At 46.7% G+C, this 14,508-nt stretch overlaps 1 protein-coding gene across 8 annotated transcripts in view; it reads right to left on the bottom strand.

Moving 5' to 3' along the window:
* The window catches only part of NAMPT (nicotinamide phosphoribosyltransferase), a 62,134-nt gene extending 51,020 nt beyond the window's left edge, over positions 1 to 11,114 (bottom strand). For 2 of the 8 annotated variants that reach the window (XM_043497124.1, XM_038400994.2), the window contains exon 1: positions 10,213 to 10,343. Coding sequence is in view for 6 of the 8 variants with exons in the window: in XM_038401003.2 (XP_038256931.1) it covers positions 10,213 to 10,272 (60 nt within the window). In the remaining 2 variants the exon portion in view is untranslated. Of the gene's footprint in view, positions 1 to 9,140; positions 9,304 to 10,212 lie in introns of those variants that run through there. The other 6 variants (XM_038401003.2, XM_043497142.1, XM_043497144.1 and 3 more) reach the window with 6 other exon arrangements.
* Positions 11,115 to 14,508: the final 3,394 nt, after the last annotated feature.

Raw genomic sequence — 14,508 nt, 5'->3', positions numbered from 1 at the left:
GCCCGGACTTCTCCCTCAATTTCCCAAACAAAACTTTTTACTACACTGGAGGACAAGTGAGGCAAATGTGATAATCTTTAATTCCCAGGATCACTCCTCGGGTTTTTTTGTTTATTGTTTGAGATCAGGCTTTTCTGAGTAGTTACAGTTAATTTAGTGAGTTTTACTTCAGTATCATGTAAATTGGTTGGAATAATCATTATGAATTAAATTTTAGTATTTAATGTGATGATGGGGACAAACCAAGCTTCTGTAACAATGATTTTTTTGTTCTCTTTCAATTGATTAGAATTCTTTAAAAAATTGTCAAAATAATGGCTAAATAAAAGAACCAATAAATTTTTTTGAAATTCCAGATAAGCTTTCATAGCGAGCCTCACAGGAGGCTATTAAGGAAACTAGAGTAGCCATGGGGTGGGAAGTTATAAACCATCATGAATTAGAAACTGGTTAAGAGATGAAAAACAATAGGAAAAAGTGGCTGATTTTTATTATGGCAAAGAAATTAACATACGGGTCCTTCGCTAGCCTGGTCTAAACTACAAAGGGAGACCAACAGATCTGCTGCTGAGCCACAGGCCTATTGCAATACTTGACAGACTCCACCAATGCTCTGCAGAGCACTATGGATACCTTGGAGGAGCCAGAGCCAAAAGACCCCTTCTGTGAACAGCGAAGAGGAGAAAGATAGGGCACATGCAACTGGTGGGGTCCACCTACGCCACGAGCTAGGACCATTTGAGACTCCACCGCACTCTAACCAGTCCCACCAGCTGAGCTTGATGCAGGGGAAGGAATCTTGGGTAAGTGTGTGAATGTATTTTTCATTACTATGTTTAAATGTACAGATGCTACCCCGTCCAACTTAGCAGGACAGGTATAGATTTTTCATTATTTTATTTGTATGAGAAGAGGTCGTAAAACAAATAGGTAGAGTTGGTATCTGCTTTTCATACCCTTGTTGGGTGAGACTGGACTGGTGGGTTGGGGGACGTGACAGGACTTGCAGAACAAGTTGTTTATGTACATAGGGAAGTACCTTGTATCCTCCTGAGAGATCTCAATGAAACTTTCACAGAAAGTCCTCTCCCAGTTTCTAGGGCCAGCAGCCTTATTTCTTCCTCCATGATAGGACACTTTTCCATGCCAGTCTGTGCTGACTTCAGCAGGCACCACTGCAGTAAACAAGCTAGCAGCATACAGGCCCAAGCGGCTCCAGGACACCAGCAGCAGCTATGCATTTTATGCCTGTGATACTCAGGAGCGAGAGATCAAAAAATCACCAATGCATGTGGAAAACAGTGCCAGTACTTGGTGACATTTCCATGTACTCAAACCAATGGAAACAGGCAGAAATTTTACTGCTTCATGCGATTGAACAATTCCTTCCTCAGCCATACTGAGACTGGACATGGGTCTGGACCGGGACATGGGACTGGACAGCAGTGCAATGTCAAGGTGCTCCAAAGCCAAAATCTCATAAGCATGTCTTATTTAAAATTTTAGGGGAGCAAGGGAAGGAGTTCTGACCCTTATCATTTATAGTAATAACAGAAAGCAAAAGTTAACTATGTTTTATCTGTAGCTGCTCCTGTTGCTGCCTTGAACGCTTGACCACAATAAGGAAGAGAAAGAACAGGACTCGGGAGGACATGTTTGCCGAGATCTTGCAAGTCAGCGTTACACCAAACCATGAACAGAGGGACCTGGATGGTGAATATTGCAGACAATATGGAGAAGGAAAAAGCATACAGGAGAAAGGCCCAAGAGTCGCAGCAGGAAACAGAGAGGAAGCTGTACCAGGACATAATGGAGCTTCTCCAGCAGCAAATACAAATGCTACACTAACTGCGGTGGCTTTATGCCAACATAATTGATGTTTGTCTAAGTTTGTAGTGTATACATGGCCATAGTTGTGTACAAGACTCTCGCTGACCTACAAGTTTAACAAACACAGGTTCCCCTCCAGTTACAGTCAATGGAGAAATCCATTTCAACAGCTTCCTACACCCCTCAACATTCCACGTGCCATGATGGGCCACATCTCTATACTTCCCATTTCACACCAGGGGATAGTAAGGACACCACAGCTTCAGTGTATGGTACACAGATCAGTGTATGGTAGCCAAAGTGGACTAAAACAGACATAAATGTTCTTTCTCCTTGTTATGTTCTGTTCCATTAATTGTATTTTTTAGTTTTGGTATGAACAAGTTTTTTTGGAAGTTAATGTGTTATTTCAGGAGATGTGTTGTAGAATGCCTAGCACTACTCAAAACACCCACAACTTGTTTATTGTACAGGGTGACAGCACTCATAGGATCAGTGACAAACACTGTAATAATTGTAAGTGTACACCAAGTACTACACAATCCCTTACAGACCCTGAAACTTCAGGGCCAGGTAGAGCACCAACACACCACATTACTGTGGTTGACTGTTAAAGTGCTCTTTCAATGCGTTCCTCAGCCACATAGCTCCGCGCTGAGCTCTTCTAATAGCCCTTGTGTCTGGCTGTTCAAAATCAGACGACGGCCATCTCTCTCCATCGCAACAGCCATTTTCCCCCCTCACAGGTCTCACAGATATTATGCAGGACACAACAAACAAGCTAAAGTCATTGGGATATTTTTCCTCACTGAGATCCAATCTTGTGAGTAAACACTGTCACCAGCATCTCTTCAATCTACCAAAAGCACATTCAACTGTTATTCTACACCTGCTGAGCTGGTAGCTGAATTTCTCCTTGGTGGTGTCAAGGTGGCCAGCGTACAGCTTCATTAGCCAGGAGAGCAAGGAGTAGGCAGGGTTCCCCAGCACCATTACTGGCATTTCAACCTCACCAGTGGTAATCCACTAGTCGTGGGGGGAGGGGGGGTTACCTGCTTTAACTTTCTGAGCAATCCTGTATTCTTAAAGATGCATGTCATGCACCTTCACTGACAACCTATATCATTACTGGCGAAGAGTCCCTGGTGATCCACCAACATTTTTATAATCATAGTACATCAACAGAAGAGGATAGTTTTCTATGTGGCAAAATAAGCTCGGGCCAAAATAGCAATATGCATGCCATCTATTCCCCCCACCGCTGCAGTCCAGGAACCCCGCTACTGCAAAGCCATCTACTACATCCTGCTTGTTACCAAGTCACAGGCCTACAAAGCAGATGACAACTAACAACCCTGCTTGCTTGCATGACAACAGCCCCCATTGTGGATTTTCCACAATGATTGCCCACTGACTGGCAGCAAGCCGGCACTGCAAGCTTCCACAATACGATCACCATTAGTTTCTCAACTGTCAGCGAAACTCTCATTCTGGTGTCTCTGAGCTGGCGGGCTGGCATGAGCTCAGCACACAGATGCAGGAATGTGGCCTTTTGCATCTGAAAGTTTGGCACCCACTATAATGTAGGTTTGGGACAATGAGTAATGTGATCCAACCAATCAGTGCTTGTTTCTTGGGCCCAAAAGCATCACTCCATCTTCTGCTGCTCAATGAATGCCACCAAAAGCAGTGAATTGGTTTTCACTATGTGTCCCACAGGAAACTGTCCGCCACAAAATCATCATGTCCCCCAATGCTGTTCTTCCGAAGGCTCTACAAATATGGAAGGAGTGTGCGTCCTGTGTTTCCAACACTTATGACCATAGTGCATATCTACATGGGCTCCATGCTTCTGTCAGAGATAGACACTGAAAAATGCTGCAGGTGTGTGGGATTTTAAAGATGAAAAAATATGGGATATGGATGGCATTATGGGGATTTGATCCCCTTTCTCCCAATCACGATTTGTTCTGCTGCTCCCTCCATTGTCTAAATGTCCCAAAAGCCAATGACCCAGAGAAGGTGATTGGTACACTAGGATACCTACTCACGGTGCATCACACTGTGCATTGACACAAGCAATCCTGATGAGCACGTGCAGCACTGACACAAGAAGCCAGGTATGCACACGCATGAGTGATACACTAACTGCGGTGGCTTTATGCCAACATAATTTATGTTTATCTAAGTTTGTAGTGTATACATGGCCATAGTTGTGTACAAGAATTAGTAGTGTTAATATATTAACAATCTGGAAAAGGAGATAAGCAGCACGGTAGAAAAATTTACTGATGACAAAAGTTACTTTGGATAATTAAGAACAGAGAAGACAAACTTCAGATGGTCTAACAAAGCCAGGTGAGCAGGCAGCACAATGCCTAGCAGTGCAATATACCTTTGAAGTAACATGTTAAACTAGGGGACTCCATTTCATGTCCTTATCCTACCCCCACCCCATGCTGGGGTTCTGACACACCCATGTCAGGAGTTCGGTCTTCCCCCATTAATCTGCCCACTAAGGAGTTCCCAGAGTGCAACCTGGACGTAGGACAGCTGAGCTAACCGTCCCACCAACCTGCAGGGTCTCCCTCTCACCACTGTGATGCTGTTGGCAAGCTACAAATTTCTGGCAGGTACTGCCCTTACACAGACATCCACAGGCAGGGACACACCCAACTGAGTTACATGAATGCTTCTCCCAGCCACTAATGAACAATGGAGAGGCTCCAGCCAATTCCCCCAGCTCCCCAACCTTGCACCCTAGAACTATATCGTCTTGCCCTGGTTAGAAGCCTGGCCAGTTTAAGTTCATTACCCAGTCCCCACCCCTATCTCGATGTGACAAGGACACACACTAGCCTTTGTAAACTGACCTGAGATCTCCCAAGCACTTTAATCAAAACACTAGTTTAGGTAAAATATAAAACAGATTTATTAACTACAGAAAAATAGGATTTTAAGCAATTATAGGTAGTAAGCATAAAGATCAAAGTAGGTTACTTAAAAAAAAAAGTAAATTTGCAGTCTGAGTTCTATAAACTGACCAGGATTTGAATCAATCAGTATCTCACCCTGATTGATGGTACAAACAGATTACAGATCTTCAAGGCACAGGCTGGAACTGCCTTCCAGCCCAGGACCACCCTCCCAGTTCAAAATCTTTGTCCTCCAGACATGTTTCCAGGTGTTGAGTTGTGAGGGGAGTGAGAGCAAGTCATGAGGTCACTTCCTCTTCTTTTACAGTTTCTTCTAACTTGTTGGAAAGATCTTTTGATATGAGGTGGGTCAAGCTGTCTCTATTGTATACATGCTCTCTCTAAGATGGTTGTTGGGAGAGTGGATTCCCTTCAATGGGCCATCAGCGGGTTTTGCTACTCCACTGTTGTACCTGAAAGGCTAGTTATGGGTATTCCTAGCCTCACAACATATTTCAGTAACACAACAAATTTCATAACTTCACATACAAGACAGTACATACAACCCAACAGGAGGATATTAGTGTTCAACAGATCAAGACTTTTAAAATGATACCTCACAAGGCATACTTTGTATGAAACATATCAATTATATGACAGTGGTGAATATGGGGGTTCCAAAGTGCCGCTTTCAGGTACAGAGTGCCACACAAGGGTTCTGTGGGCCCCCCCAACAACAGTCCCTGGTATATCACAATTACGGCCACACACAGCCTCTGCCATGGTGAGCATGGGGAAAACGAAGGAGCACAGAGCCCCAGGCACAGATTAGAGGGAGTTGCGGGGAGTCCCTGAAATAAAAAGGGGAAGGAGGGAGGCACACAGAGTTGTGAGGTAGAACTGACACACATACATTGTGGTCAGCCTAGAGAAAGCAATAAAGTATGTGACCCTCTAGTTAAAGACTGCTAGCATTTAAATCAGAAGAACTTTTCCCTTTTCAGCTATGTTGTTCACAGTAAAACCATAGCAATGTATCTTCACTTTTAAGATATTAAAAATGCTTTAGCATATCAACGAGAACACTAGCTAACTAAAAAGTTTAGTTTTCAGAAACTGCTTTTGACTTTCACAGATATGAATTTGTTTATTCAGTTTGTCAAATTAAGATTTCTCCCCTACACTGAAGATTCGTTTAGAGATGTTTAAAAAATAATCACAGGTTTCAGAGTAGCAGCCGTGTTAGTCTGTATTCTCAAAAAGAAAAGGAGTACTTGTGGCACCTTAGAGACTAACAAATTTATTAGAGCATAAGCTTTCGTGAGCTACAGCTCACAAATGCATCCGATGAAGTGAGCTGTAGCTCACGAAAACTTATGCTCTAATAAATTTGTTAGTCTCTAAGGTGCCACAAGTACTCCTTTTCTTTTTAAAAAATAATACCACCTTAATAACTATTGAAAGCTTTATTTAACAATGATAAATCAAGGACTAAAAGGGCCCATTTTCACTCTGCAAGACACATGCCCCAACATTAACTAAATATCTCATTTAGCGATATAGCAATTACCGACAGGAGCCAAAAGTGATACCCTATACAAAAAAAACAAAAAACAAAAACAAAAAACACTTTCCTATAAGCCTGCATGTGCTACCTTCTTGATCTTGGTCCCTGTACACAGTGCATGTCTCCACAGTTCATCCAACAGGTTGCCCAATACTGAGAATGACGCAGGCAGAGCTGGACTATATACTAGACTAACTGCAGGAAGGCAAAACACATACAGGTGTGCAAGGAAACAATCTGTAAAAATAAATTTACTTTATTTCTGAAAATTGTTTTTAGTGTCATACAGTATAAAGTGTTATAAAAAATATTTACCTTGGTATTGGTCCATAAAAAGGACAGGATAACTTAGTTTCCTGCTTCAAAAAACTAGAGGCACTTGCTGCATAATTCTGGGGGTCCAATTTATAATGTTAAGTTGACCTTGCAACTCAGCACTGCAGAAAAATGTGCCTAGCCTGCAGCAAAGTTCTGAAATCCCTCCATCAAATATTAACTCTTATCTAGAAGAACAATACCAAAACAAGCTTTTTAATACCCTGCCACCCCTAGTTTTGATAGATTGGCCCAGTGACCCAACAGGACTTTCTTGCCATACTGTATGAGATAGGGAGATGTTTTTCAAGGAAATGGGGACAACATGCCGATTGTGCACATGGTATTCCTTAACCAAAAGATCAGAGTCCAGTTCACAGTACTTATTTTTAAAGTCCTACATGGGCAGAGAGCCAGCAACTAAGTCCCTCTCCCTCCCTCCCCAACCCTTCACATTACATTCAGCAATGAAACTAAAGCTAATGAAACTCAGATTCAAATTCATGGGTGGGTAGAGCGGAGGGCTGACAGGAATAGCAGCCGTGTTAGTCTGTGTCTGCAAAAAACAAAAACAAACAAACCAGAAATGGAGGGCTGACAGTCGCCGAGTGTGCTCTCCACTAGAAAGGAGTTCAGTAAAAGTCTTGCCCCATTTAGGACAGATTATAAAAATTCTGTTCATGCTGGCTTTTGCTAAATAATCATGTGTCACTGACAATGGTTGCTTGGAAGTCATCCACTGGGATTGGAACACTAAGTAAGCAGCTTAAACCAGAGGTGGCTTCTTCCTCAGAGGCTGAATTATGCATCTGTTTTTATAAGGTGTGCATACAGTAAAGGACATCATATATGTGTGCAACAGCTCTTACAGGTTTTTTATTAAGAAAAAGGAGTACTTGTGGCACCCTAGAGACTAAAATTTATTTGAGCATAAGCCTTCGTGAGCTACAGCATCAGAGGTAGGCATATAACGAGAAATAAAACTTGCATCATATTTAAAAAAAAAAGTAGGTTTCCAATTGTATCTAGTATACACTGAAGGAAACTAACCATAGCATTAACTTTGTCCAAACTACCAGCTTTAAACCATGTTAAGGAGCATCAGGCCTAATCGAGCCTTTTCCAAGAGTTTGCAGCGGAATCCCTTGGCAGTCAGCAGCATTTTAAACACAGCAGTTAAACCCTGGCAAACTGATCTATTATACTGGCACTCCTACTATTGTACCACCAGTGGAGCTACACTAGTGGAAATCTACGAAAAAACATCTAGTATAGATTGAGTTTAAGAACATGCAGCACAATTTGCATCCATACCACAAAGATTCTGAAAAGTATTTTAAATTTATTACAGAGCAGTATTTGAGACCTGCTGGTGGTTAACCTCAAACATGGTTCCAACTTGGAAGGTTCACTTACACTTCACTTAGACCTGGATGCCCAGACAGCAAGTATGAAGAATCGGGACAGAGTGTGAGGGATAATAGGCACCTATATAAGAAAAAGCCCCGAATATTGGGACTGTCCCTATAAAATCGGGACATCTGGATGCCCTACTTACACCCCCTCCACTCCCCAAAAGAGCCATGGTAAATTCATTGACATAGTTCCTAGAAGGGTAACATATATGGGATAAACCAATTTTGAAAGCAGTTTCACTAAGGTCTAGTCTACATTATAAATTAAAAAGAAAAGGAGTACTTGTGGCACCTTAGAGACTAACAAATTTATTAGAGCATAAGCTTTCGTGAGCTACAGCTGTAGCTCACGAAAGCTTATGCTCTAATAAATTTGTTAGTCTCTAAGGTGCCACAAGTACTCCTTTTCTTTTTTGCGAATACAGACTAACACGGCTGCTACTCTGAAACCTATTATAAAATTAGGTAGGTTTAACTATATCCATCAGGGATGAGAAAAATCCATACCCGAGTGAAGTAATTACACTGATCTAAGTCCCCATGTAGACAGCGCTCGGTAGATGGAAGAATTCTCCCGTCGACCTGGCTATTGCCTCTCAGGGAAGTGGATTACCTATGCTGATGAAAGAACCCCTTCTGTTGGTGTAGATGTCTATACTGAAGCACCGCAGCAGCAGCAGCACTTTAAGGGTAGACAAGCCCTAACCTCTGACTGACTTGGTTAAACTGATCTAATTTTCTAGTGTAGACCAGGCCTAAACATAGTTTAACAGTTAAAAATATATTTTTTCTTCGCTACTCTAGAATGAGACCCTTCCCTCCAGATCCTAAGCAATACATCTCTCAAACAACTTCTACAGGGAGACTGAACAAAGCTTTAGAGAAAAATAATATGGTAAGTATATTATAAATTACAAACATATTAGCAAGAATAGTAAAATTTAAGGGCACTGTTAACTAACTCACACCCCAAATTTGGATTTGGGGAAAAAATACACAAAGGTTGGGGTATTCAAAGCCAATTAGGGGATTTAGTCATAACTCCTATTCATTTCAGTGGAAGGTGAGCAGCTAAGGACCTGGGTTTGGAGATTTTACTTGGAGGATCTGACACCCAATATTAGCATTGATTGTTCCCTTTACAGCATTGTGAAGTCACAACTAGAAACGAAACAAACGTGAAGCCAACGAGCACAGCTTCACTGTCCAAAGCTGAATGGGGGAGCAGGGGAGCCCTCACTGAGAAAACCTAGACATGGAACATACTAACAGCTTCTTAAAAGAACTGAAAGAAACAGGGACAAGGGATTTTCAATAACATTCACTTTACAATTTTCTCAACACAGCCCGCCCCACCCTTCTTTGGGATCCCCCAAAACACCATCTTTAGAGCTGGCAAGAGGATTTTTTTTTTTTTTTTTTTTTTAGCGCAAGGCGAGCCAGGCAGCAGCATCTCCCCTTTGCTGCCACTCCTAGGCACCCAGGCTAGTCGCTCTCCAAACGCGAGGTTTTTTCTTAGTACGCCCCAAGTGACATGCTGCCGCTGAGCGCTCGGCAACTGCCCGTGCGCAGCCAGCGGGCCCCGCGGTACCACTGACCCCCTCGGGCCTCAGGCCCCCACAAACCTGCCGCAGGCGGCGCCAATGCCCGCCAGCGCGGAGCGTCACCCGGCGCCGGTTTCACTTTCCAGCTCGCCTCCACTCTCCAGTTCCTGGCAGCGCCCCCCCGCCCCCGCTTACGGAGGGCACCACCCCAGCACCGGGGATACCCTGCCAGGCCCAGCCCAGCCCCCCGCCCGGCTCCTCCACCGGGCACCCCGGTCTCATGCCACCCCCCGGCAGCCGCCCCACCCTCCCTGCAGCTAGGGGGAGCCCCGGGGGGCAACCCAACCCCCTCCACTGGGTACCCCGGCCTCATGCCACCACCGGGACCCTCCGCCAGCCTCCCCCCGGGGCCAGGTCCCCTCCAGTCCCGGCCCCGTGCCGCTCTGCGGCGACCTGCCCAGCCCGACGGGCAGCGGCCTCAGGTCCCGCCAGCGCCGCGCGCGGCGCCCCCCGTGCCCCGCTAGCCTCCGGCCGGGCGCCGTCGGGAGCCCGGTGCCCTGCGCGCCACGCGCCGGCCGAGCCCACGCACGCAGAGGTGACCCCGGCCAGGCCCGCCGCCCCGCTACCTTGTAGGAGTCGGTGGCGAGCAGGATGTTGAACTCTGCGCCTGCCGCTGCACGTTCCATCTTGCCGAGCGCGAGCCGCCGCCGCGAGCGGGGACAATCACAAACGAGCTACGCCGCCGCCAAGAGCCTCCCTGAGGGGTGGGGGTGGAGCTACCGCTACTCCTCCTCTCCTCCTCCCCCGCCCCCCTTAGATTTCGACCGGCGAGGGGCGGAGATGGGGCTATGAGGTCACTCAGAGGAGGGCGGGGCCTGCGCCTTCACGCAGGCTCGAAGTGAGCGGGGCGGAGTCAGCACGTCACGTTCTCCGTCATAGGACTCGATGGCCCAGCGGCAGGAAGGAGGCGGGGACGCTACAAGGGTAGCCTCTCCACTCCCTCTTTCTATTGGCGGGGGTCCCCTGAGCTGCGCGGCCGGGGCGGGAAAGACGCTCAGTCAGGAGAGCTGGTGACCGGGGGGGAGGGGGGGAAGAGAGGAAGGAGTGCTTGCGCATGCGCGCTGGCGCCCAGCTCGCTGCTTTCGATTCTTCGGAGCTGCAGTGGGCGCGGGGAAGTGGCTCAGTCCGCCCCGCCCCTGGCCGCTCCGGGGTCCCCGCCCACGGGGATGGGGTGGGTCTGTGGGGCCAGCGCGGCTGAGAGCCCCGCTCTGTGGAGCAGCCGCTCCCCCTAGCCCCGCTGCCGCTGCCGGGCTGGCTGGAGCTTGCCGAAGGGCAGCAGGGCGCGCAGGCCGGCCCGGAGTCCCCTCTGAAGCCCGCATGAAGAGGGCTCAGGGCTGCCGTAGAAGTTACTGGTCATCGGCGAAGGCCTGCGGGAGAAAGTTGGTGGGAGACGCTTCGGCTCAGCCCTGGAGTCCAGTCCCTCGCCAAGAATGCCCCGGCTCCTGCCCCGCCGCGGGACAGAGCCTACGTGCCCGCTGCTGACTTTCAGCGAGCCTCGGCCCGGCCCCCCGGCTACGCCGGGGACCCTGCTCCTACGCCGGAGCGGGCGGTCCCTGCAGGGTGGTGTGTCCGGAGAGGTCCCTCTTCCCGAGGGGAGGCGTCTGCTGCCACAGCTCTCCTGAGCGCTGCACGCACAAGCCTACCACGACCAGCGCCTCTGCGCCCCCCTCGCTGGTTGACCTCCCGTGTAACGCTCTGTCGAGCTCCTTCGTCACGGCAGCCAGGCCACATTTGAGCGATTGGCCTGCCTGGCACGTGGGGTTCAGAGTTAGCCCAGCTGCCCCTCCTCCAGGAGATAAATCAGGAACTTTTTGGTTGTAAACAGGAGCCTCCTGGACAGAGTGGGAGATGGTCAGTACACACCCACACACCCACCCACCCCCCAAGCTTGAAGTCTAGAAAGTCTGAGTCAGTGTGATGTGATAGGAACACCTACTAGCGCATGGGTGAGAGGTCATTTTGTATTGAATATCACCAGATTCAATCATCACTGATTTCAGAGTAGCAGCCGTGTTAGTCTGTATTCGCAAAAAGAAAAGGAGTACTTGTGGCACCTTAGAGACTAACAAATTTATTAGAGCATAAGCTTTCGTGAGCTACAGCTCACTTCATCGGATGCATTTGGTGGAAAAAACAGAGGAGAGATTTATATACACACACACAGAGAACATGAAACAATGGGTTTATCAAACATACTGTAAGGAGAGTGATCACTTAAGATAAGCCATCACCAGCAGCGGGGGGGGGGAAAGGAGGAAAACCTTTCATGGTGACAAGCAAGGTAGGCTAATTTCAGCAGTTAACAAGAATATCAGAGGAACAGTGGGGGGGAGAAATACCATGGGGAAATAGTTTTACTTTGTGTAATGACTCATCCAGTCCCAGTCTCTATTCAAGCCTAAGTTAATTGTATCCAATTTGCAAATTAATTCCAATTCAGCAGTTTCTCGTTGGAGTTTGTTTTTGAAGCTTTTTGTTGAAGTATAGCACTCTTAGGTCTGTGATCGAGTGACCAGAGAGATTGAAGTGTTCTCCAACTGGTTTTTGAATGTTATAATTCTTGACGTCTGATTTGTGTCCATTCATTCTTTTACGTAGAGACTGTCCAGTTTGGCCAATGTACATGGCAGAGGGGCATTGCTGGCACATGATGGCATATATCACATTGGTCGATGCGCAGGTGAACGAGCCTCTGATAGTGTGGCTGATGTGATTAGGCCCTATGATGGTATCCCCTGAATAGATATGTGGACAGAATTGGCAACAGGCTTTGTTGCAAGGATAGGTTCCTGGGTTTGTGGTTCTGTTGTGTGGTGTGTGGTTGCTGGTGAGTGTTTGCTTCAGATTGGGGGGGTTGTCTGTAAGCAAGGACTGGCCTGTCTCCCAAGATCTGTGAGAGTGATGGGTCGTCCTTCAGGATAGGTTGTAGATCCTTGATGATGCGTTGGAGAGGTTTTAGTTGGGGGCTGAAGGTGATGGCTAGTGGCGTTCTGTTATTTTCTTTGTTGGCCTGTCCTGTTGTAGGTGACTTCTGGGTACTCTTCTGGCTCTGTCAATCTGTTTCTTCACTTCAGCAGGTGGGTATTGTAGTTGTAGGAATGCATGATAGAGATCTTGTAGGTGTTTGTCTCTGTCTGAGGGGTTGGAGCAAATGCGGTTATATCGTAGCGCTTGGCTGTAGACAATGGATCGAGTGGTATGATCTGGATGAAAGCTAGAGGCATGTAGGTAGGAATAGCGGTCAGTAGGTTTCCGATATAGGGTGATGTTTATGTGACCATCGCTTATTAGCACCGTAGTGTCCAGGAAGTGGATCTCTTGTGTGGACTGGTCCAGGCTGAGGTTGATGGTGGGATGGAAATTGTTGAAATCATGGTGGAATTCCTCAAGAGCTTCTTTTCCATGGGTCCAGATGATGAAGATGTCATCAATGTAGCGCAAGTAGAGTATGGGCATTAGGGGACGAGAGCTGAGAAAGTGTTGTTCAAAGTCAGCCATAAAAATGTTGGCATACTGTGGGGCCATGCGGGTACCCATCGCAGTGCCACTGATTTGAAGGTATACATTGTCACCAAATGTGAAATAGTTATGGGTGAGGACAAAGTCACAAAGTTCAGCCACCAGGTTAGCCGTGACAGTATCGGGGATACTGTTCCTGACGGCTTGTAGTCCATCTTTGTGTGGAATGTTGGTGTAGAGGGCTTCTACATCCATAGTGGCTAGGATGGTGTTTTTAGGAAGATCACCAATGGACTGTAGTTTCCTCAGGAAGTCAGTGGTGTCTCGAAGATAGCTGGGAGTGCTGGTAACGTAGGGCCTGAGGAGGGAGTCTACATAGTCAGACAATCCTGCTGTCAGGGTGCCAATGCCTGAGATGATGGGGCATCCAGGATTTCCAGGTTTATGGATCTTGGGTAGCAGATAGAATACCCCAGGTCGGGGTTCTAGGGGTGTGTCTGTGCGGATTTGTTCTTGTGCTTTTTCAGGGAGTTTCTTGAGCAAATGCTGTAGTTTCTTTTGGTAACTCTCAGTGGGATCAGAGGGTAATGGCTTGTAGAAAGTGGTGTTGGAGAGCTGCCTATCATGCATTCCTACAACTACAATACCCATGTGCTGAAGTGAAGAAACAGATTGACAGAGCCAGAAGAGTACCCAGAAGTCACCTACTACAGGACAGGCCCAACAAAGAAAATAACAGAACGCCACTAGCCATTACCTTCAGCCCCCAACTAAAACCTCTCCAACGCATCATCAAGGATCTACAACCTATCCTGAAGGACGACCCATCACTCTCACAGATCTTGGGAGACAGGCCAGTCCTTGCTTACAGACAGCCCCCCAATCTGAAGCAAATACTCACCAGCAACCACACACCACACAACAGAACCACTAACCCAGGAACCTATCCTTGCAACAAAGCCCGTTGCCAACTCTGTCCACATATCTATTCAGGGGATACCATCATAGGGTCTAATCACATCAGCCACACTATCAGAGGCTCGTTCACCTGCGCATCTACCAATGTGATATATGCCATCATGTGCCAGCAATGCCCCTCTGCCATGTACATTGGCCAAACTGGACAGTCTCTACGTAAAAGAATGAATGGACACAATCAGACGTCAAGAATTATAACATTCAAAAACCAGTTGGAGAACACTTCAATCTCTCTGGTCAGTCGATCACAGACCTAAGAGTGGCTATACTTCAACAAAAAGCTTCAAAAACAGACTCCAACGAGAGACTGCTGAATTGGAATTAATTGCAAACTGGATACAATTAACTTAGGCTTGAATAGAGACTGGGAATGGATGAGTCATTACACAAAGTAAAACTATTTCCCCATGGTATTTCTCCCCCCA

This window comes from Dermochelys coriacea, chromosome 1 (genome assembly GCF_009764565.3).
Source record: "Dermochelys coriacea isolate rDerCor1 chromosome 1, rDerCor1.pri.v4, whole genome shotgun sequence".
NCBI classification, from domain to species: domain Eukaryota; kingdom Metazoa; phylum Chordata; order Testudines; family Dermochelyidae; genus Dermochelys; species Dermochelys coriacea.
The sequence above is the reverse complement of the archived record's forward strand: the minus strand, read 5'-3'. Positions and strand labels throughout refer to the sequence as shown.